Below are 22629 nucleotides of genomic sequence, written 5' to 3' on the forward strand. Positions count from 1 at the left end.
ATTTGTGAAAACTGTATTAGTTCCGTTCTCTTCGCTGAAAAAACAAATTGAAACATTGTTCCGACTAATTTATTGTGAGAGAAAAATACTGTTCCGGCTGAAAAAACAAACTGAAAAATACGGATTATAAGACAAACGAACATGGCTATTGTGTAATGTCTTTACTAATTTATTTGTGTTATTATTGTACCGCGGCAGCTGTTTTGAAAAACAAGAGTTACAATAGGACTTATGTGCTACGCTTGCCACGCTAGGCCGACAGGCACGGCCAAAGTGCACTGCCGCTCCAACCCGGCAGGTGTGGTAAGGTTGAAGCACCAGCCCGACTGGACGCGAAAGGGCTCTGTCGTCGCGCCAGCTGGCTTGGCACGACAAGGCTAGCAGGGTTGCTAAGTCAGTTTTAAGGTATTCTTAATTTCAGGTATACGCCACATGTCCTCCGTCTTTCAAAACATAGGGTACTAACAAATCAAATCTGCTAAAATTGCATGCCAACATGGATCTACATTGCAACTAAGGGATAAAAATATTATAGTATTGTCATATAAATTGCATCGTACATTACTTAAAAAAAATAAACGGTTGCAAAATGAATTTAATGTTTTCTAATTCATGAATATGACAACTTCAAATACCTTAGTTGATTAGGGACCTAGAGATTGAGGAATTGGTGTAGCCTTATACCACTATCCAATATATATATCCAAAGATCTCGAAGTGTTAAAGTACAACTAGAAGAGGTCTCCTCTTTGTCTTCCTCGATTGGAGTAGAGGATATTGATCGGAGCAGGGCGGGCGGCAGGAATCAGAGCTGAGAACAGCGGGCACCGTGCCAAGCCAGAAAGACTCCCGGCGCGGACCGGGGGCGCGACACCGATCGGGTGTCGCCTCCCGGTGTTCGCTAGGGCCCCCGGGCGCCCACATGCGCGCCACTCCGTCCGCCCGGCAAGCCCCGGCGCGCATCCACCGATGGATCAGTCACCCACAGGCGCCGCACACGCACCAGCACCACCAGCCTCATCGTTGTCCCCTTGCTCTTTTTGGAGTCTTATGTCGCGGACCGGCAGCTGCGACCTGCGAGTGCAACGTGCGTGTGTCGCGCTTTGCTTCCTCATCCTCTGTTCGAAAACGTCTAGATTCCCCCTCCCAATTCTTTAGGGGCCATAAGGCCAGCCGAGATCTGCATGTGTGCTGATCGCATCGCATCGCGTCGGATCGGATCGGATCGGTCGGTCACCGACTCACCGTCAACCAAACACGCGCACCACGGAATCCGTTTGAAAAATTCAAACGACGCCGCCATCGTTGCGTTGCGACGCTCGCGCTGCGCTGGCTCGGAAACGACACGGAGCTTCTCTTTTTTCTTGATGGTGATTGATTTGAGAACAGGCGGAATGTACATCGAGCTGCACTACTGTTTATGAACGGAAAAAACGATACGGAACGGGAAGAAATCTCTCCCTTCTTCCCCACACACTAGCTTATTGCAAGCAGGAAGAAGAACGACAGCAGAGAGAGGTCACGGACGCGATCGGAAGAACAGAGATCACAAAGGGCGAGGAATTAATGAGAACCTAATTAACAATCCCTATTAGCAGCACCGATTAATCGATCGGTCGGTTCACCTTCACCACCTCCTCTGCAGGAACAACACGTCGCGGTCCCGCTCGGCCGCCGCGGCGGCGGCGTCCGACGCGTGCTGCTCGAACCGGCTGACGACGGCGGCCCGGAAGTCGAACGCCTCCTTCGCCTGCGCGGCGCGGGTGTTGCACGGCTTGTGCGTCATGCCCACGCCGGCGCCGCCAGGGCTCGCGCGGGCCTCCAGGACCACCTCGCTCAGCGGCACCCGCTTCCGGGCCGGCTGCTGCTCCGGTGGCCGCTGCTTCGGCGCGCTCTGGGACCGGGACGACGACTTGGCCTCCGACGACTGCGTGCTCGACATGTACCCGGGGCAGTTGGGCGACCCCGCGGCGAGGTGGTGGCCGTAGTAGCCGACGTTGGCCCCCGCGCCACCGCCGCAGACGCTCTGGGCCGGGGTCGGCGGCGCGAACCGGGGCGTGCACTGCGCCGTCGCCGGCCGGGGATTCTCCGGCGCGCACCAGTCATAGTCCGGGAAGTGGCGCGACGTCGGCACCGCGATGCGCGGGGGCAGGTGGTGCTGGTGCTGGCACGGCGGCTGCAGCGGCGACGACACCGACTGCGCGTACCACTCGTCTTCGGTGCGCAGGGACGACGCGCGCGACCGGGGCCGCGCCGTGTCCATCTCCACGATCTTGGGGCTCCGGTCGTACCCGCCCCCGTACGACGCCGACTCGATGCTCGCGGACAGGCGCCGGCTGTACGCCGCCACGCCGTGCTCGCTGCGCGTGTCGTCCGCGTACCGCTCTTGCTGCCGACACAAGCAAACGGATTCGATTCCCTTCGTTAGACAACAGAGCCAGGGACTCTGTGGACTGCAGCTTGCTTCGCCGCAAAGGCACGGAGGGCTCGAGGTTGGTAGTTGACTTACCAGCGAGAAGCGCGGGCGGACGGCAGGGTGGTGGAGGTACGGGAGCGTCGGCAGGGCGCGGCAGCAGCGGGCGGCGCGGACGAGCGCCTGCATGCTCTGCAGCGTCGCCGCCGCCTTCCTCCGCACCAGGTAGCCGCGCACCAGCGCCTGCAGCTTCACCAGCGCCTTAAGCGCTCGCAGCGCCTTCTTCGCCTGCAACGAAAAGATTCATCAGACAAACCGGGTTAGCTTTGCGCGGAATTTGGATCGCAAGAAAAAAAAAACAAAGCTAAGCATGTGATAAGTACAGGGGAGGGGCAAAAAAGAATCTTTAGTGAACAGTGCAACAGTAATCAGACGAGAGCTGACTGTTGCATGGTCCCCTGTGCCGCTGTGCGCCTGTGCGTGAATGTGAATGTGTTGTTGTGGAGAGTGACCACAGAAGAGTGGAAAACGAAGGGATCAATCAACCGAGAAGAGAAAGCCAGCTAGCTAGCCACTGACCAAGAAGCCTCTGAAGGCAGTCTGGATCTTGACGGCGGCGCCGGCGCGGCCGCGGGGGTCGAGCACGGCCCCTCCCGCTCCGCCGCCGAAGACCGGGCCCTGGTTGGTGAGCCGGACGACCTCGACGGCGGCCTGCGCGGCGGCCACGGCCGCGTCCGCCGCCGCCGCGGTGGCCGCGGCCACGGCGATAGCGTGCTTGCTCTGCTGCCGCCCCGTGTCGTCGTACAGCGACTTGAGCCACGCGGCCTCGGCCGCCCGCGCGATCGCCGCGTTGCCGCCGACGGCGGCGGTGGCCTCGGCCGAGTCCCGCGACGACCTCGCGAAGCTCCAGCGCTTCCTGTCCGCGGTGGCTGGCGCCGGCGCCGGGGAGGCCCGCGGCCTATCCTGGTCCTTCCTCCCGCCGCCAAGCAAGCTGCGGAACCACCGCGCCGCCTTGCCCATCCCCGGAATTCGCAGCCGGCAAGAGAGGTTCGGCTCCGCTCCGCGCCGGCGCGCGCTCCAAGCTTAGCGGGACTGAGCTGCAGCTGAAGTGAGGGGGGTGATGAAATGAGGCGTTGGCAACGGCCGGCGGCGTTACAAAAAGATGGAGCCTGTGACTGCGAGTTTGAATAAGAGAGGGAAAGGAGGGGAGGAGCGGGTCTGGAATAAAAAGAAAGGAGGGGGGGCATTAGTGGACAAGAACACCAGATGTCCCGCCCGGAAAGATGCAGCGCAAGAAGGCAGAGACGACGGGTCCGGGGGGACCCTCTCACTCTCACTCACGCTAGTAGCTGAATATTCGTGTGTTTTTGGTGCGACGTGTAACTGGCTGACTGATGCCATACCAAGTAGCAACGCAAAGCTGCGCAAAGGAACGAGATGGACGACGGGATTAAAGAAATGCCGGCGTCGCCGTCCCAAATCCAAGAGGTTTTGAGTGTGCGTGCGCCCTAATGTTTTTTATAATTTAACCTTTTTTTAAGAAAAATTACATTTAACCTCCTTTGAGAAGTAAACTCATCTTTGAACTATGGGGATCGACGTCAGGACTCATGGCGTCGAGGTAACACGTCTCGGCCCCACAGATCTTGGCTCCGAGGTGTCTGGCCGAGATCCTAGTTGGCATTGACGTGGCCGGTACCTCGGCGCCAAGATCTGTGGCGCCGACCTCGGCGCCACGAACTTTGGCGCCGAGCATGGACGTTTGCGGCGCAAAGGGCTGGAGCGGCGCAGAGGCTGCGTGCCAGCCAGTGCCCTACGCTACCCCTCTAGGGCTTTGTCTCAGGAATCGCGAGAGAGAGAAGGAAGAGGAGAGGGCGCCTGCATGTGAGGATGAGGAAAGGTGCGGTCGATTTCTTTCTCTTTTTTCGGTGCAGGGTTTGTGCGGTAGTGGAGGATGCGGGCATGTGGCTGCTGCTGGTGGCCTCCTGCCGAAACGAGTGGAGGAGAGTGAAAGCGTGTTGGGATGAATTTTTCTTTCTTTTTATTTAACGATGAGCGCCCTGTTCGTTTGGGCTTGTTTGGCTGATAAGCCATGGCTGAAAGTACCGCTGGCTGATTTGGTGTGAGAGAAAAATATTGTTCATTGACTGAAAAAGTACGGCTTATAAACCAAACAAGCCCAAGCGAACAGGGCGGAGAAGTCTCATGCGTGAGCTGGCAACAGTCTGGCTGGTGCTGTTGGTGTGGGTCCCCCACCCTAGGCCTGGTGTAGTAGGCTGGTAGGCTACTTTAGCGTTTTTTGTGGGAAAAATTTTGAACTCGAATTGCGTTTTTTCATGGAACGGAGGGAGTAGCTCGCAGTCGCTGAGTCACACCCTTTTTGCCGGATTTTATTACATAATTAAAAATCTTCTTTTCCGTTTCTTTCTCCCCGGCCTGCCTTTTCAAGGACTACTAGTATACATTTTATTTATTCTCTCCTTGCTGCGCTGAAATGAAAAATAAAACACAGTTTGGCTTTTTATACCATGTATCTAGACATAGTGTACATCTAAGTACGTAGCAAAAAAATTATGTATGCGAAAAAACCAAAACCTCTTGTGATTCAGAACGAAGAGAGTACGATCAAAGAAGAAAAAGACACATTGAGGTCCATGCTCGTAAAAAGGCACCCATGGCAATATGTTCGGCTGGTATTAAAGCCGGCTGAAGCTGTTTTGTTCTGAGAGAAAAATACTGTAGATTGTAGCTGATAAGCCGACTGATAAGTTCAAGCGAACAGGCCGGACCTGCCTGGCTGCCTCTCACACTTCGACGGTGCTGCCATCTTGGCAGCCTGTCCAGCAAGAACTTTGATTGGTTGATATCGTGTTCTAATCTGGCTTCTCCATTACAAATATACAATGGCATAAGCACCCATGTTCAACTAGGGTTACCAATTTACAAAGCTAAACCAACAAAGAAAGAAACATAAGAAAGAGGCTGTAGCAGCAAAAGTAAACATCTTACACGGATTAAACAAAAATGACCAATTGGTCATCATAAAAGCCCTTCTACTTCTATGTTGTCAGTTTCCTTACATAAGTCCTCTAATCACTTTCCATATAACTGATTGTCTTTCAGGAACTTGACATCTCCCTCCTCCAACACAATTTTCCATTGTATATATAGGAAAGAAATAATTTTGTGGAAAAAATCATTAGAAGGCCTTGGGAACCTCTTTTCTACCCCTGTTTTGTTCCGAGTAGTCCATAGACTCCACAACATTATGGATAAAATGAAGAATTTGACATGATAGTTGCTACTCTGAAGCCTAGATCCAATAACCTCTTCTCCCATTCCCTCATCTCCTCCATCCCCAAGGGGTCTTCTGAAGCCTTTAATCTAGCCATCCCCTGCCCATCAACCCCCTAACCAAGCATTGTTCATCTTTGCATTCGTCAAATAAGGTGGCCGTGTGTTTACCGACTTGGCTTCAAAAGATATTGTTCGTTTGTCTATACAAAGTTATTTTGTATAAAAACGCAAGATTATCACTAGGTTTTTATTTATTTATTTTGTGCAAGTACAATCTTAGACCTTAGTTTGTCTTATTACGGAGAATGTCTTATAAAATTCTTTAAATGTATTATTATCATTTGATATATATACTGATCACATCATTAACTATGTAAGTGTCGGCATTTCGGGAGTTTGGCTCCAGAGCAACAACAACAAAAAAAAGTACGTATCTGTAGAGCCAAGCTAGAAAATTCCTTTTGCATCCGTGGCAGCTCAAATATAACAGCATATGCAACCAATCAGTCTGAACCTCCTACCCGCGAGCTTGACTGGCATATACAAACAAACAATTGCAGATGGTCCACTTCCGGCTCCTCTCCTCCTCATCCTTCGTCGTGCCGACGGATTGCGACGAGACAAGGCGCAAGTACGTACCAGTACCAGCAGCACAGCGTACGTATCGCCGGGGTATGTAAGCGGTGCAGGAGCGCAGGATATATATGTATAGGCTATAGAAGAGAGAGAGAGAGAGAGAGAGAGAGAGAAAGGGATGGAGCAGTAGCATAGAAGCGGTTAGACAGCGTGAGCGGTGAAGGGGGATCGATCGGAGGACGGAGCGCGTGCGTGTACGCGTGCTCAGCCCACTACGTGGCCAGCACAGGCGTACGAGGGGATCGGGTCGGGTCTTCGCTTCCGGGCCTGTGAAAAAAGCTAAGCGCGCGCCGTGACAGCAGCACCGCAGCAGCCGATTTTTTTTTTTAATTTTAACATTTTTTTAACTTAATTTTAAATGCCGCCCCTAAGGGTAGGCCACGAGGTGCGACGGCCGAGGGCCCAAGCGGAAGAGGGGCCCAAGCCCAGGTATATAAACCCTTGGTCCTATAGTCCATTAGCCATTAGCAAACTAATAAGAAGAGAGACATAGAACTAGGTAGGCGGTCCAAAAAGATAACATTGACATTTATTTCCAAGTTTTCTTTTCCCATGACCCTCGGGTAGAGAAGAGACGAGGAGTCACGCTGCACACAACACATTCTGATCGTGAGTTCGGGACGTGCGCCTTACACGCGTGGAGCTGGTGAGCCGCGCCGCCGCGAAGAGCTAGACTACCAGAGATACGGACACGGCGCACGAGGACGACGACCAGGCATGGCTCCACGGCGACGACATCTTGATTCTTTGCTTCTTATGAATTGCGATCACCGATTAGTTGTTTAGGCCCAAGGTATTTTTTCTTTTTTATTTTTAATTTAAATTAATTATTTGTATAGTATTTCAGACTTCTAGTACTTTGTACCCATATAGTTATATTTTTCTTCTAATTTACATGTTAGAATTTTATAATGTTACCTAAGAAATATTTGTCATGGGTGAGAAAAGAAAACGAATATATTATTTTTTTAATCTACATTATTCCTCGATAATTATCATACATCTACAAATATATTCCTTAATCTATATTGTTCCACGATAATTATCAGACATGTTAAATTAAAAATATGTTATTGAATTTGCTTTCGTTTTGCAAGTAAAATTAGCGCCTATATATTATAAGATTTTATACATGATCAAGAGAGGCCGTTACGATGAGATCGCCGAAGGGCCCTTAAAATCATAGGACCGGCACTGTCTAACACTCTCGGTTTTTTTTAAATTAACACTTTTGGCCGCGCCTATTGTTCTGGCGCGGCCAAATGTCTATGCCGCGCCATGCATGGTGGCGTGGCAGAGGGCTGACGTGGAGGCGACCAGAAACGCTGACCGCTGACGTGGCAGGGCTCTGTCGCGCCACCGATCTTAGTGCGGCAGTGCCACGCCCTGATCCTTGGCGCGGCAGAGTAGGGTATAACCTCCGCCGCGACCAGTCCCACTGCCTGAGCAGCAAAGCGGCCTAGGTGTCGCTCCCGCTACCGCCCGTCGCCAAACACGTCGGCCGCCGCGCCACGAACGGCGGCAGCCCGGCCCTCCATTGCCGTCTCCCTCCCTTCCCTTCCATTCCCCGGCCGCCTCCCTCCCTCCTCGTCCTAGTTCAAGGTAATGACGCACATTTTATTTTCGTTTGAATGATGGATAGGATATTATGAATGAAAGTTAAGGTTAGTAGGAAAATTATGTTTGGGAACTATGGTGAAGATATTAGTATGATTTTGTTAATGTTAAGGCTAATTATTTAGTTATAAGTATGTTTGTCATGTATATTTTTGTTGCTATAATTGTTGTTTATAATATTTTAGTTGCATTGCAAATGATTACATTTTACATTAATTTGCGTTGTTTTGATTGGTGTTTAATTTGAACCGTTTTATTAGATGGAAGACATGTTTCGGGGCAGTTATGGCGAAAACGGGGTCGTCCTAGAGAAATGTACCCCGACGGGTCTAGCAAAGATGCTCCCGTCCCTCCTGAACCCCCTGTCCCTAATTGTGACTGTGGTCGTCCGGCCGACGTGTTTCAATCGAGACATCCGGACAGAGCGACTCGTTGCTTCTACACGTGCAGTCGTTTTAATGTAAGTAATTGTTTCCGTATATTTTTCTTCTTCATTTGTATTACTAGGTTACTAATATTTTATTGAATTTTTATTGTGTAGGTCCATGAGAGGTGCTTTTCTTTCAGTGGATCGACGGTGCATACAAGTTTGACCTCAGGTACCTCCTTTTCGACGATTAGTGGAGAGGGCGACATCCACGAGAGCACTTCAAGCGGTGGGTTCCACCTCCCCCTAACCCCCCTCCAATGACGGCTAAGGAGAAGCACTTAGCCACAGTTAGACGACTCGAGGAACCTTCTCTGTGTCATTGCGGAGACCGAGCCGTGATAAACCCTAATAATACGTTAGAGTTTGTGTGTCCAAACAAACATGAAGTAAGTGCAAAGTGTATGTGTTGAAATGTTGAGCTATGTGTCATGTACTAATGTCACATTATTTAGGTGTATTCAATGGCGAAGTGTTGTTTCAAGGAGTGGTTGTATGGTCCTAAGAACAAATGGCCCGAAGGACCTCCAAAAGCAAAACAAAAGAAGAAAGAAAGGTTAATTTATAAAGCACCACTAATCAAGTGTGAATGTGGTGTTCATTCTAACTATGGTCTAGTCCCTTCGGAGCTTGAAATAGGTCATTATTGCGGCCATATGGTTGAGTACGAAGAGGTTCGTTATTTTTGTGGTAAACATGAAATCATATTTTGTTTCTTTTGCTAAGACATATATGATATAATATTTCTTTTGAACAGAGCACTAGGAAATGTAGGTGGAAAAGTTACGATGGTCAAGCTAAGTTCTTGGATGAACTGAAGAAGAGGCAACTAATTGAAAGGAAGAGGGGATATGGACCTGACTACGTCAACCTATTCGTTAAACATCACAAAGAAAAGATGCGTGAGTTTGCTAGACAGCGCGGTATTTATAACCCGATTGATGTTGGGCTTAACAAATGGGGATTGGAGAGACGGATGACGTTAGAGGAGAAGAGAGCAAGGAAGGAGGCAAGGGAGAAGACAAGAGTACAGATGCATGTCTTGAACGAGCATGTTGCTGCATTATATGCCAGTGAGTGCTTGAACGCCTATTTTCGTTGCCTGATTGTAAATGTAATATAATCACGTTGCTAACTGATTGCATTTTATACATGAAGAGATTGGATATAGCGAGGAACATGCTGCAGAGGTGGCTCGTGCAAGGTACGAGGAAAAGAAGTTAGATGAGCACAGAAAGCGAGCTGGTCGCACCGTTGAATCACCGATTGTGTTGTCTGATGAGGGGGACGAGGATGAGGATGAGGACGACACTGTCAGACTTAGTGAGCTAATTGCTGTAGCAGAGGCGGGCTTGCAGGCGGAGGAGGATGAGGACGACACTGCCAGACTGAGTGAGCTCATCGCTCTAGCAGAGGCGGGCTTGCAGGCGAAGGAGGATGAGGACAATAGTGGCAGACTGAGCGAGCTCATCGCTCTAGCAGAGGCGGGCTTATAGGTGGAGGAGGATGACGACGCGTTCTTCACTCAGGCCGCAGCGGCCGTAGATAAAGTGGAGGTCGCTTACTATAGGTGACAGGCAGGTCAAAGCAACGCAGGTGAGCCTAGCCACAGCAACAGGGTTGTGGTTAAGGATTGGTACTCGGACGACGAGTTGCTTACTCAGTATGTTTCTAACTGAGGATTTTTGATTGTGCCGTTTGTTAGTTCCATGGTTTATTAATGATCAATGTAGCCATGTAGTAGAAATTCTATTGTGCTGTCTTATATTCTATTTGAACTACTGATATATTATACCCATGTATCATGTACTCGGATTACCCATGATCGATCTTAAGTGATCACATCTGTTTGTATCATGTGTTCAAAATTTCTAAAATGAACGTAATCATTTGTCGAGCCATAGCCCACGACGCGTCTGTGCTGTACAAAACTATAGAACTACAAGCGGAGGTGGGCTTACAGACGGAGGTGCTGTACAAAACTACAAGTGCTGTACAAAACGAACATGAAGCAAATAAATGGACGATAAGTTGCCATACAACATTTTCATTGGTTTATGAGTTTACAAGTTTTCGACGACAATATTCGTTCGACATAAGTTTGACGTAATGAACTAAGTCCCACAACGTAATGAACCTTATCGTCCGGTACAAGAAGGGGGTCGTCGTACTCCACATTAAGAAGAGGGATCAGCTAGTGCGGCGTGGGAGGGGCCATCCTGTTACAAAATGATAAACAAAGGGTTGCAGTATTCAAATTAACAATTTTTAGATTAACATTATGCAGCATTGCAAAATTTGAACTACTTGTTATGCAATACGAACACAATATGAAATCACCTGCTGTCTTCTATGCCGGCTAGCCTTGTGGCCAGATTATTTGCAAACGGAGCAAAGATTTCTACCACGGGTCTTGTTGAAGTCTCCCCCGTCGTACATGTCTTCGCTGCACCCTCTCATAGCATCCATGTCCCCCTTCAGTCGCTTCTTCTTCCTCCTACCCTTTCCTACCTTCATTAGATCCGGATGCGACACGTAGTCATAACCATTATAAGGTGGCCACTGTGTTGGGTCAAGGTATGGCTCAAAGCTCATCTCCCAAATACTAACGGTGTTCGAACGGAGATACAAGGGTGACATATATGACAGATCCTCATAGTTGTATCCACGAACCCTACAGGCCGTGATCATATAAGAGCAAGGGACATCCATGATCTAAGGGACGTTGCAACTGACTCTACCTTTTCAAGATCAACTCGGTAGTTTCGTCCACCATAACGTTCACCGCCTAGGCTTGTGCCACCCTTGCCCCATACACTAAAGATATGGCGGCGGGATGCATACGGCTCAGCGGTGTGCTGCTTGGCCAATTCCTCGGCCTTCTTTAAATGTTTAGCTCCGGCCTTTCCAAAACGCCCTTGCTCAGCTATATTCCTCTGCGCAAGCTCCCACCTCTTCACAAAATATTCATTGCACTTATGAAAGGAGAACTCAACAATTCCAGACACAGGCAACGATCGAACTCCGGTGAATACACGGTTGAAGGACTCCGAGAAGTTAGTGGTCATAATGCCATACCTGAAACCCCCCTCGTCATAGGCTAACACCCACTGAGCCTTCTGTTCCATCTGTGCCTCTAACCAGGCCTTTCCCGCTGCATTTACCATCTTGTCTAGTTCTCTCTTTGTCTCCTTGAACTGGTGCTCTATACGTACACAACATAGAGCTTTTACCTTATCACATACCTCCTGCTTCCGTTGACGCCGCCAGAAATTAGCGGCAAAGTGTCTCATGCACCATCTATGTACTAGAGGCGGAAACCCATCTATATGCTCAGCTGCAGCATTAAGAAGCCCTGTGTGATAGTCAGAGATCAAACATATAGTGCGAGTTGGGCCAAGCACTTACACACGTAGAAGCCACATGAACCATGACCATGATTCATTGTTCTCTCCCTCTGCCAAAGCAAATGCCACGGGTACTATCTGGTCCTCAGGATCAACAGCAGCAACCATCATCAAGGTTGAAAGCTCTAGTTTGGTTTTGGTGAATTGATGAAACCCTAAGTGCTAACCTAGTTTATCAAGTGATCATGACATAGGTAGCACACTTCAAGTAGAAGAAGCTAATGAAGATCATAGCATGACAATGGTGATGGCATGGCGATGATCAAGGGCTTAAACTTGAAATGAAGAAAGAGAAAAACAAAAAGCTCAAGGCAAAGGTATAAACCATAGGAGCTATTTTGTTTTGGTGATCAAGACACTTAGAGAGTGTGATCACATTTAGGTTTGATAGCCGTACTATTAAGAGGGGTGAAACTCGTATCGGAATGCGGTTATCAAAGTGCCACTAGATGCTCTAACTCATTGCATATGCATTTAGGGTCTAGTGGAGTGCTAACACCCTTGAAAATATTTGTGAAAATATGCTAACACTTGTGCACAAGGTGTTTGTAGGGTTGAGATGGGTTTGGGTCCCTCTCTCCCTCCCGCCGAGCTTGCGAGGCGGGATTCGGCGCTTTTGGAAAAATGAAATGTCTATTTTCTATTGTGCCGGATGCAATATTCTTGGTGGTTGGCACAGTTGAGCAAGGGTGAAGAAGTTAGAGTTGAAATCGAGTTGGTCGCAAAGATGCCAGCGTCGGTCAACTGACCGGACGCTAGATCTGAATGCACCGGACGCTGGCAGGCTGCGTCCGGTCGCGCTGACGTACGGTGACACAGTAGCTGGAATGTGACCGGACGCTGGCTGCGTCCGATCGCATTCGACCGGACGCGTCCGGTCATGCTCGGGAGCTTACTGGAAACGACCGGACGCTGGGCCTTCAGCGTCCGGTCAGTTTATACCGGAGCGTCCGGTCAGGTCAAGTGACCGTTGGAATCAGGACACGTGGTCGTCTGCGAGCGACCGGACGCTGGGGTCCAGCGTCCGGTCAACACGACTGGAGCGTCCGGTCAGAACGCGTTTTGCCCAGTGAAGGGGTATAACGGCTCTATTTGATGGGGGCTCTATTTATAGCCCCATGGCCGGCTGTGGCTCACATCTTTTGGCCATTTTCATTGACATAGCAACCTTGTGAGCCTAGCCAAAGGACTCCCACTCATCTACATCATTGATTCATCATCATAGTGAGATTGGGAGTGATCCAAGTGCATTGCTTGAGTGATTGCATCTAGAGGCACTTAGTGATCGTGGTTCGCTGCGGATTTCGCTTGTTACTCTTGGTGGTTGCCGCCACCTAGACGGCTTGGAGCAGCGAGGATCGTCGAGCGGAGGTGGTGATTGTCTCCGGCTCCGATCGTGGTGATTGTGAGGGGTTCTTGACCTTGTCCCCGGCGGAGAGCCAAAAGGTACTTTAGTGAATTGCTCGTGGCTTGTGTGATCCTCATCTTGTGTTGGTTGTGCGGCACCCTATTGAGGGTTTGGCGTGTGAAGCCAATTAGCGCGTGAACCTCCAAGTGAGTGAATCGCCACAACGAGGACTAGCTTGCCGGCAAGCAAGTGAACCTCGGTAAAAATCATTGTGTTCATCATTTGATTCCGAGGTGATTGGTCTCCATTGTTATTCATCTTTGTGATTGATTGGTACTTCATCTACACGGCGGTATAACCATCCTAACCACTCTCTTTACTTTACCGTAAACTAGTTGACAAGCTCTTTAGTGTAGCTAGTTGTGAGAGCTTGCTTGCTTGGTTGGTGTGGCTCTTTAGTTAGCCTTTGAGAGCACACTAACATAGGGTATTGTCATTGCTCTTGTGTGAATTGACACTATCTAAACTATAATTGTGGTAGGTGGCTTGCATTTTGAGTAGGCTAGCGCAACACTCGCTTCGCCTCATAATTGTCTAACCATTTGGTTAAGTGTTGTTGTAGAAATTTTTATTAGGCTATTCACCCCCCCTCTAGCCATTAGGACCTTTCAAAGGTGCCTCTGTACTTTTTTGTCAGGAAAGTGCCATCCACAAGTACAACTGGCCGACAAAACTGAAATGCATGTTCCGTTTGCGCAAACGACCAAAACACACAATAGATGACATGCCTCAATGGGTCCCGAAAAAACATCCCTCCGGTGTCCACAAACCATTTCAAGCCAGGGTTGTAATAATGCATTGCACATAAGATGTGGGGCACCCTATTGTACGCTTCCTACCAAGTACCCCATCGAATCGTCAGAGCAATTTGCTTAGCACGCCAAGCATTTCTGTACGTCATATCGTACCTAACGAATCTAGATATGGACTGTTGTAAAGAAGACACCGAGATGTCGTTATTGTTATCAACGAGCCCCAATATATGATGGGTAAGGTAACGTGCAGTGAGCTGCTAATGATTTTCCTTCCCCTTTGTCTAGGCAAGTGTGGGGTTCATCAACTTTAGTTATCCTCCACTTGCCATCGCTCTGTCTGCTTCATGCATTTAACCTCCACAGACAACCGTTTTGCATATCAAATGGTACCTCAACTCCTGGTCCGAATGAGTGATGGTGTACGGTCTATGGTGGTACACAACATAGTTCTAAAGGAAGAGTTTCATCTCTGACATTGTGTTGAATATCATCCCCTTCCTAAGGGTTTTTGTCTTATGGTTATACAATGAATTCCTACACATCTGAAGATCGATATCATAAACTGCCATATCCGTCATGCTGGCATCCCTATAGTTCGAAACGCCCCTGAAAGGTACGTTCTTGGACCTTAGTTTCTCAAGCTCAGTCGCTGTGTAAGGTGGTGGTGGAACATACTGCTGCGCTTCGCTAATTCTGGCTCATGAATCATAAGGGATATCATCTGCAGCTAAATATGTGACTAGTCTATCCTAAGCATGGACACCTTGCAAAACCTCTGTTGGTACTGGTAATGACATAGTATGTACCGGTACTGGCATGGCATCAGCCGTTGTTGTCATAACATCTGTACCTCCATGGTCATCATCAGAATCGTCTGAATCACTACTAACTACATCACCGATCCTGTCCTCCTCCTGCTCCTCTTCTTCTCATTCGAACTCATTCACATCGAAGTCATTGTTTATACAGCCTACTGCAGTTGAATGAAACTGCTCCTGCATAAACTGACCGTCCAAATCCATATTATCCTGAGTTGCTTCCCCTTCAACCCCTAATCTTTTTCATTGCCTCCAAAACCATCCATGGATGGGCCAACCTAAACACCATGCATCCTGTACCCATTCTCCACCACCACCTCAGCCATGGGCACATTGAAACCTTGGAGAACCCAAGTGTAGCAGGACCAGTGAGCAGGATCATGCAAGGGCATGAGGACATAGTGTGCCCTAGTCTTTCCAATATGAAACATCCTCTTTAGTGTGAAATCACCGCTAAACTTTATATTCAAACGGACACAAAGGTCGTTGAAGCTAGGAGGTTCATCAAACCATTTCATTTCTTCTTCCATATCCTCAAACATACCATCCTCTCTCCTAACACTTCCTCCGTACAAAACTCTAACACAACAATCCATCTGCAGAAGCATTTCAAGAAACTTCATTAAATCGTCGAAATCATCGTACGTAATATCCATACTAACATTAATATATTTTCTAACTATAACTATACTAACTAATCAAATATTAACATCTATACAAGGCATACTATAACTCTACTAACTAAACTACCTAACTTTACTACCTATACTAACTTATTATATTACGTATATTAACTAAACTAACTAACTTTACTAACTATACTAACTATACTTTAATAATTTTACTAACTTTATTAACTGTGCTAACTATATTAGTGGAGTATCTCGTTGCAACGCGCAAGATCGGGCCGGGAGGCGTGGGCGCTGGGCAGCCGCTGTGCGTGACCGGAGGTTCTGGCCGAAGGGAGAGGCACGCCGGCGTGCAGGCGCGGCGGCCGCACCCAACGGTCAGCGGCCTGGCTGGCGTGGGCGGACGCGGCCGCGGCAGAAGGCGTGCACGGCGGCGGGTAGGCGCGGGCGCGGCGGCCAGCCTTGCTGCGCTACTCGGAGAACGGCGACTGCTCGAGCACACGGGCCACGGCGGAGGTTATACCCGGCTCTGCCGTGCCATGGATCAGGGCGCGGCACTGCCGCGCCAAGATCGGTGGCGCGGCAGAGCCCTGCCACATCAGCGGTCAGCGCTTCTGGTCGCCGCCACGTCAGCCCTCTGCCGCGCCACCATGCATGGCGCGGTACAGGCATTTGGCCGCGCCAGGGCAATAGGCGCGGCCAAAAGTGTTAGTTAAAAAAAACCCAAAGTGCTAGATTTAAAATTAAGTTCAAAAAAGTGTTAAAATTAAAAAAAAATCCAGCAGCCCTCGTTTGTAGCACGGGCGCCGCTTGCCGCGCCGGCCGGCCGGCGCCTCTCCCCGATCCGATCCCCGCCGTCTCGTGAACGCGACGCCACGCCACAACACTTTGACTTTTACAGGTCGTTTCGTACTCGTACCTCAGGTGCATGGGTTGCAAAAGCACGTAGCTGTACTGTAGCAGCACCAAGGCAGAGGCTGAGGCCACGGCCGGCCTCGGCAAGGCTGGGCTGGCTGTGGGCAGCCGCTGGCCACTGCTGCTCCTGCAAAGCAAAAGCGGCCGCGATGATGGCGCAAAAGGATCTTTGCGTGGACGTCACCCAGATAAAGGCTCCGGGGCGTACAATACAGTACAGGTGGTGGATGCACTGCACGGGGGCTCCCAGCAAAGCAAGCTACTACTGCTAGCAGTGCAGCTTTGAGCATCTCTCCTTTGTGTACACACGCACAGAGAAGAGAACCCCGCTCTCCTTTGTGTACACACGGCCGTACGGTAGTGGCATAGTGGGCACTCCGGCGTGTGTCTTGCAAAGCTGCAGCTTCCTTGGCGAAGGCGCGGTGGTGCATGGTGACGCACACAGACACAGTGCAGCGCTCCCATATCTGCCGGAGTAGCGCTGGTGTGGCGAGTGTTGTAATGGGTGTATACTTACTTTTTGGCGGCTCTCGGGTGTCACGTAGCGGTACGAATCCTGGGTTTGAACAAAAAGAAAGGAAGGAAGGGAGAACGGGCCCAGCCCAATCATGCGAATTTGAACCCGCAAGCCATCCCTCCATGCGGCAACAGGGCCTGCTCCGGGGAGGGAAATCCTCGGATCCATGGGATTCCGCACCGCACCGCCTCTTTACCCTTTGGGGTTCGCCCCGCCGAGGAGCAGCGGGGCCTGAATGCCCGCGCCACCAATCAGCGCCCCGGTCACGGTCAACCTGGCTGCTGGCCGCCTGGAGGTGCGTGCGCGCAGGGAGCCAGCCAGGGAGGGAAACCCAGGCCCACCTCGCCTCGCCTCGCGTGCACCGCGCGGCGGGCTTTTCCTAATCAAATGTACTGTAGTCCAATCCACCAGTAGGAATCCTATCCCTCACGGGCTCACGGCCCACGGCGAGGATCGGTGTGGCGCGCGGACCCATCGCCATCCGCGAACGCTGCTGGATCGGGGTCATCGAACTGCTGCGTCTGTGCGGACGCACCTCCGCGTGGCTACACTCGGAACCAACCAACGCTTTTCGTGGCCTCCGATGGTGTGGAGCGAAATGGGCCGGATGTTTGGTGCGATTTATCCCCTGAACCATCGACGTTTAGGGTAGGTTCTTTGAACAAAACTCTAATAAAAAACGGAATTTCTAATCATCAATCGACTGATTATTTTATTCGTCATCAGTCGATTCTTTTTGTGTGCTACGCTTTGTCGTTGTGGGCTGGCTTCTCACCGTGGGCCTAATTATTTTTTCGAACTCCGCGCCTATGCCATCGTGACTGTTTTGCCGTCATTTCCTCTGTCAGTCTTTCTTCCTCTCGAAATATCCAGCCTACTCCTTCCCCTGTTCATCTTCCAGAAGCGGGGGAGGCGCTGCTTCCCTATGTTGTAGCGCCTCTCCCTGCTCCGGCTCTGCGCCGCTCGCTCGCCTGAACCCCACGCCCGCCGTCCAGCCGGACCCAAACCCCTGTGCCGTGCTCGCTGTTGATTCATCGCCTTCCCCAAACTGTCCGGTTGGAGAGCTCGTTCGTTGCTGTTGTCGCGGCGAAGGTACTCTTCCCTTACCCTAATCGGATGTTTTCATTTTCTATGCTTGTGTATTGGTCGATGTTGATTCATCGCCTCCCCCAAACCATCCGGTGGTAGAGCTCGTTCTCCTCCCCCAACCCGTCCGATGGGAGAGCTCGTCCGTGCTACTGTTGTCGTGGCGCAGATACTCTTCCCATTACCTGAATCCTATGTGCATGTCGTTTGCCTCCGTTTGATTTTTTTTGTTCTCTGAATGATCCCCCCCCCCCCCCCCACCCACCCACCCACCCACACACACACACCCATATGCAGACACCGTTTTCTTCAATTTTTCAGTCATCTATCAGTTGATTCTGCGTATATTTGGTGTTGATTCACCAGATTCTACAGGTATTTCGACACTATCTCATGCCTTCTCTGTCCCCCATAATAATGCAAAAATATCTGATGCTCAGATCCCTAATTTGTGTATTGTGCCATATGCTAATTTGGATCTGTAGCGCGTGTTTAGTTTTAGGAAGTTGGAATTTTGGGCTACTGTAACACTTTCGTTTTTATTTGGCAATTAGTATTCAATCATGGACTAATTAAGCTCAAAACGTTCGTCTCGCAATTTCTCACCAAACTGTGCAATTAGTTTTTTTTTCGTCTACATTTAATGCTCCATGCACGGGCCGCAAACATTCGATGTGATAGGTACTATAGCACTTTTTGGGAATTTAGGTTGGAACTAAACAAGGCGGTAGTGTTGTTAGTATAGGGTGGTTTGGATTTGCTGATCTGTTGTCTTTAGTATTTTGCTTTTTCAAAGGTCTATTTTTAGTATTATAGTTTCAAGTAAAGTAACCCATCGTGGTTCAAGTATTCAGGTAGTAAGTTTCAGTATATTTGTTCAGCAGCAGTTTGACATTGTTAATTTTATATTCAGTTAATGTTTAATTAACTCCTTAAACTGACACATAGTTAATTTTATATATTCAGTTTTGCATGTTGCATGCATTAAATAATTTTTAGAGCTCTTGAAAATTCAGATTTCTTCTGTAACTGGGATGTCTGGCGCTATGGCTGATATCTTTGTTTCAAGGGCTCTTGCGCTTACTACACTGACAATCTGCACATTTATGTTGAATTTATTGATTGGTTTGCCAACCTGCAAGAAAAGGGCAAATTCTTACATGTAGCAACAATAATCACTATGAACATAATTGACTTTGTATGATCATGCAAGATTGATTGTTCTTGTTCTTGCATTCCTAGGACGAGCAACATGGCACCGCACCATGTTCCCGGTGACACTGGCTGACCTGCAACTGTTCGCATGGGGCTTGAGCCACATGCAGTCAGGTTTTCATGCAAGCATCTGGAGGAATATCCATGAAAGAACTATGATTTTGCCTTTTTTTCCTTCCAAAAAACTTCCGTTTCTTGCTGCAATGTCAGGTGCAATTTGGATTGATTGGAAACTAAAGCTCAGACATGTTGTTTGTAGGGACTTGCAAATGAGCTGTACAGGAAGTCTTTAGACTTGTCAATGAAGGTGGGTTCTTTTCTCCTTTCTCTTCTGCATTATTTTCCATGTCCTGAATCCTGAATGATGGTCAACTATGGAGCATCCATGCTACAGAGGCTAAATTAAGCTTATTTTCTTATTAATAGTGGTTTTGAGATTCAAATAACGAGGAGTATTGTTTCAGCTTGTCGGTATTAGTTTTTATATTTTGTTACAACTTGCAATGCTAAAAAGAGTTTTGGACACCTTGTAGCCATCAATCTTTTTACAGTATGTTCAATCATGCTGTTATAGGTGGTTAGCGATAATGCATGTGTATATCATTCTAGTGACATTTGCTTCCGATTATCTCAGGCACCTGAACTGCATTCGGAGATCCAGAGGATGGGGGCCACTGCTTCTTGACCAAGTGAAAATTTGTCAAGAGCCGTTGGCAGCTGATCGATGAATTTGGAAGACATTCCAACACAACTGCTGCTTCGTTTCTCTGGAATACTCGGCTTCATCCGTAGTAATACAGCACATCTTGACCACAGCTTCCTTGGGCGTGGTAGGATGAATGAAAGAAACAAAGTAAGTAAATGCTGGTGAAGAACAAGCCAACAGTGTCAATGACATGGACACTTAGCTAGCTTCATTCAAAGACCAAGCAACAACACCCCTGCATGCAGAATTGAAGAACAAGCCAAAGTGCATGGTGCCGCCTCCTGGCATGCACAGGATCGGATCTCCCGAAGACAGGCCTTTCCTGGAGAATGAGATCAAAACCTGGGAGCTAGCTTGTTGGTGTTTTTGTGATCAGGGGTTGTTCAGGAGGCAAATCCAGAGAGGTTGTTCAGCTCACTACTTTATCCGTGAAGGTTTGAATCTAGGGACCCTGGTTAGGGTTGCTGGGCGTGCACACCGAACGTGTCCGGTATGCCTACTGAACGCGTCCGATATGACCCAGCAGAGCAGGCCCTCTGCTTCCTTTTGATTCAATCCAATTTGAGAATTGTTTATTAGGCTTAGTTTCTTTTGTATCTACGTTTTGCAAACCTAATGACAGTGGCATGTCAAGGTGATTGTAAAACCATGGATAAAAGATTCTATGTCTAATTGCAATTCGAGATTAAGTTTTGGGCATATATCTAATATTCCTTGCAAATCTTTGGATACAGGACAACAACCATGAGCGGAAGACATGAGCCTAGGTCCAAGCATAGGCATGATTCAGCTTTGGAGAAATACAAGAAGGCTAGGCAGGATTTGCATCCCAGATTCAGTCAGCAGGAGCCGGGCAGTAGCAGGAGACCCTCTAGAGCTACTAGGGGCGCTCCACAGTACAAAGAGGGTGGTGATGGTGATAGCAGCCCCTCTTCTGGTGATAAAACTAAGGATTATAGACTTGAGCACAGGAAAAGGAAGAGCACTGACAGAGACTCAGACAGAGAGTCAGATAATGGTGACAGCTCCGAGGAGATAGAGGAGCAGCAGGCACCTCCAGTGCACCACCCAGGTCAGGGCATGGACTATGACCTTGAAGTACATGCTCTTGTTTTACCCAACTATGTTGTCAGAGTCAACTACAGAGGAAAGGGTATGACTATGAGAGCAAGAGATCAGAGGAGGATTGATCCCAGAGGTTTGCCTAGGATTTAGTATGATCATCGCTTTCACACTATGTTCTATCTAGATTATTACACTAGTGTGATACTTGTTAGGAATCATGTGGTAGTTAAGTCTTAGTGGATAGATTGGAAACATGTCAGAGAGCTATGAAAATCCTCCATTGACTATGTTATTGCCACTTGTCAGCGCACAGATGTATACACGCTCATGGAGTTTGTGCATGATTGGAACTCTGAAGTCATTGCACAGTTTTATGCCACTCTGTTTGTGGAAGAGGAGCTGAGGCATATGCATTGGATGCTTGAGGGCTAATGGTACAGTGTTGACTACGACACCTTTGTAGCTTTTCTTGGCTTCTCAGAGGAGGACCTTCAGAGAGATAGGATCCACACAGAGCAGGTATTACCTCCTGAACAGCTCGCTTACATGTACCCACCAAGAGGTGAGAGAGGAGCGGTGGGGAAGGTTCTAAGTCTTCACCCTACCTATAGATACCTAGATAGGATGTTTAGGAAGACCATTGACTGCAAGGGAGGAGACAAGGGCAACATTGTAGATTATTTTAGGAACCTGTTCCACAGGATGGCACCTGATGCATAGTCATTTAGTGTTTTGACTTTATTTGGTCAGAGATCAGGATTGTGGGAGAGAGGCCCCTCAAGGGTTGTGGATTTGCACCTTACATCATGTTTATGATTGAGAAGGTCACAGGACACACATTTGAGTATGACAAGAAGCATAAAGTCCTGAAGATAGTAGATGACTTGACAGAGATTAGGGTACCTCCAACAGGACCAGGAGGAGCAGCAGCAACACCAGAGGCAGATGCACCTATAGGTGGTGCAACAGCAAGACGAGCTTCCCCTCTACCACATGCTCCTTCACATTCTTCTTCACGTCGCCGTAGTCTTATTCGTAAGATGTTCAGTGCTATCTTTGGGATGTGCAAGGACATACGGACCTGTCAGCAGAAGGAGAGGGAGGCTAGGAGGAAGGACACTTGGACTCTGAAGCAGATTGCTGCTAGACTTGAGCTTGATCCTCTTAGATTTCCACTATTAGATGAGGCAGCTAGTGAGCCTGAGACTAAGGAGCAGTAGCAGGGCAGGTACGACATAGAGTTTGTTGAGTTCCTTCAGCGATAGGAGCAGCAGTAGCAGCAGGCACCAGAGCACCCTGATACTTTACCACTCCAGGCTCGAGTGCCTACTCACTCTCAGCCACGTCCTAGTGCTACAGACGAGTATGCTTCAGACTGGTGGAGTGACCTCACAGGTGGTTTCGGCTACTACGGGGTGTGGGTGGTTCTCGTCTAGCCGGTGCTCCACGCTTAGATGATGAGGATGTTGGTAGAGATGAAGATGATGATGAGTGATCTCAGCTTTCAGAGATAGCTTGCAGCCTCTTTTGTCCTTAGTTTGTCATTGTTGGATCTTTGTGGTGATAGATGACAAAGGGAGAGAGAGACTGATTAAAGCTTCATGATGTTTGTTTCATTTGCTTATCTTTGTACCTGAAGATATGTACTGTAGGTTGTAGTTTCTTGAGCTTCATTTTAGTTTCTGAGCTTCATTGGTGTATCTTGAGTTTGAGATAGA

The 22629-nt window shown here is 48.8% G+C and overlaps 1 protein-coding gene and 1 long non-coding RNA gene across 2 annotated transcripts; one reads left to right on the forward strand and one right to left on the reverse strand.

Moving 5' to 3' along the window:
• Positions 1 to 1362: 1362 nt before the first annotated feature.
• Positions 1363 to 3601, reverse strand: LOC136457537 (protein IQ-domain 26-like). Its single transcript, XM_066457566.1, has 3 exons — positions 2993 to 3601; positions 2510 to 2701; positions 1363 to 2389 (listed from the first exon to the last, which is right to left on the reverse strand). The coding sequence occupies exons 1-3, from the start codon at positions 3431 to 3433 to the stop codon at positions 1628 to 1630; spliced, it is 1395 nt and encodes a 464-aa protein (XP_066313663.1). The 5' UTR covers positions 3434 to 3601; the 3' UTR covers positions 1363 to 1627.
• A 14067-nt stretch (positions 3602 to 17668) lies between these two features.
• Positions 17669 to 21568, forward strand: LOC136461590 (uncharacterized). Its single transcript, XR_010760388.1, has 4 exons — positions 17669 to 17931; positions 19168 to 19447; positions 19775 to 20250; positions 20581 to 21568. It is a non-coding gene; the product is annotated as an uncharacterized lncRNA (long non-coding RNA).
• Positions 21569 to 22629: the final 1061 nt, after the last annotated feature.

This window comes from Miscanthus floridulus, chromosome 6, assembly GCF_019320115.1.
Source record: "Miscanthus floridulus cultivar M001 chromosome 6, ASM1932011v1, whole genome shotgun sequence".
NCBI classification, from domain to species: Eukaryota; Viridiplantae; Streptophyta; class Magnoliopsida; order Poales; family Poaceae; genus Miscanthus; species Miscanthus floridulus.

Bases quoted from the DNA above. Each gene is read 5' to 3' on its own strand.
- LOC136457537 (XM_066457566.1), bottom strand. From the start codon at position 3,433: ATGGGCAAGGCGGCGCGGTGGTTCCGCAGCTTGCTTGGCGGCGGGAGG. The intron at 2,702-2,992 runs GTCAGTGGCTAG...TTTTCGTTGCAG, and splicing joins CTGCCTTCAGAGGCTTCTTG to GCGAAGAAGGCGCTGCGAGC. The intron at 2,390-2,509 runs GTAAGTCAACTA...TTGTGTCGGCAG, and splicing joins TCCGCCCGCGCTTCTCGCTG to CAAGAGCGGTACGCGGACGA.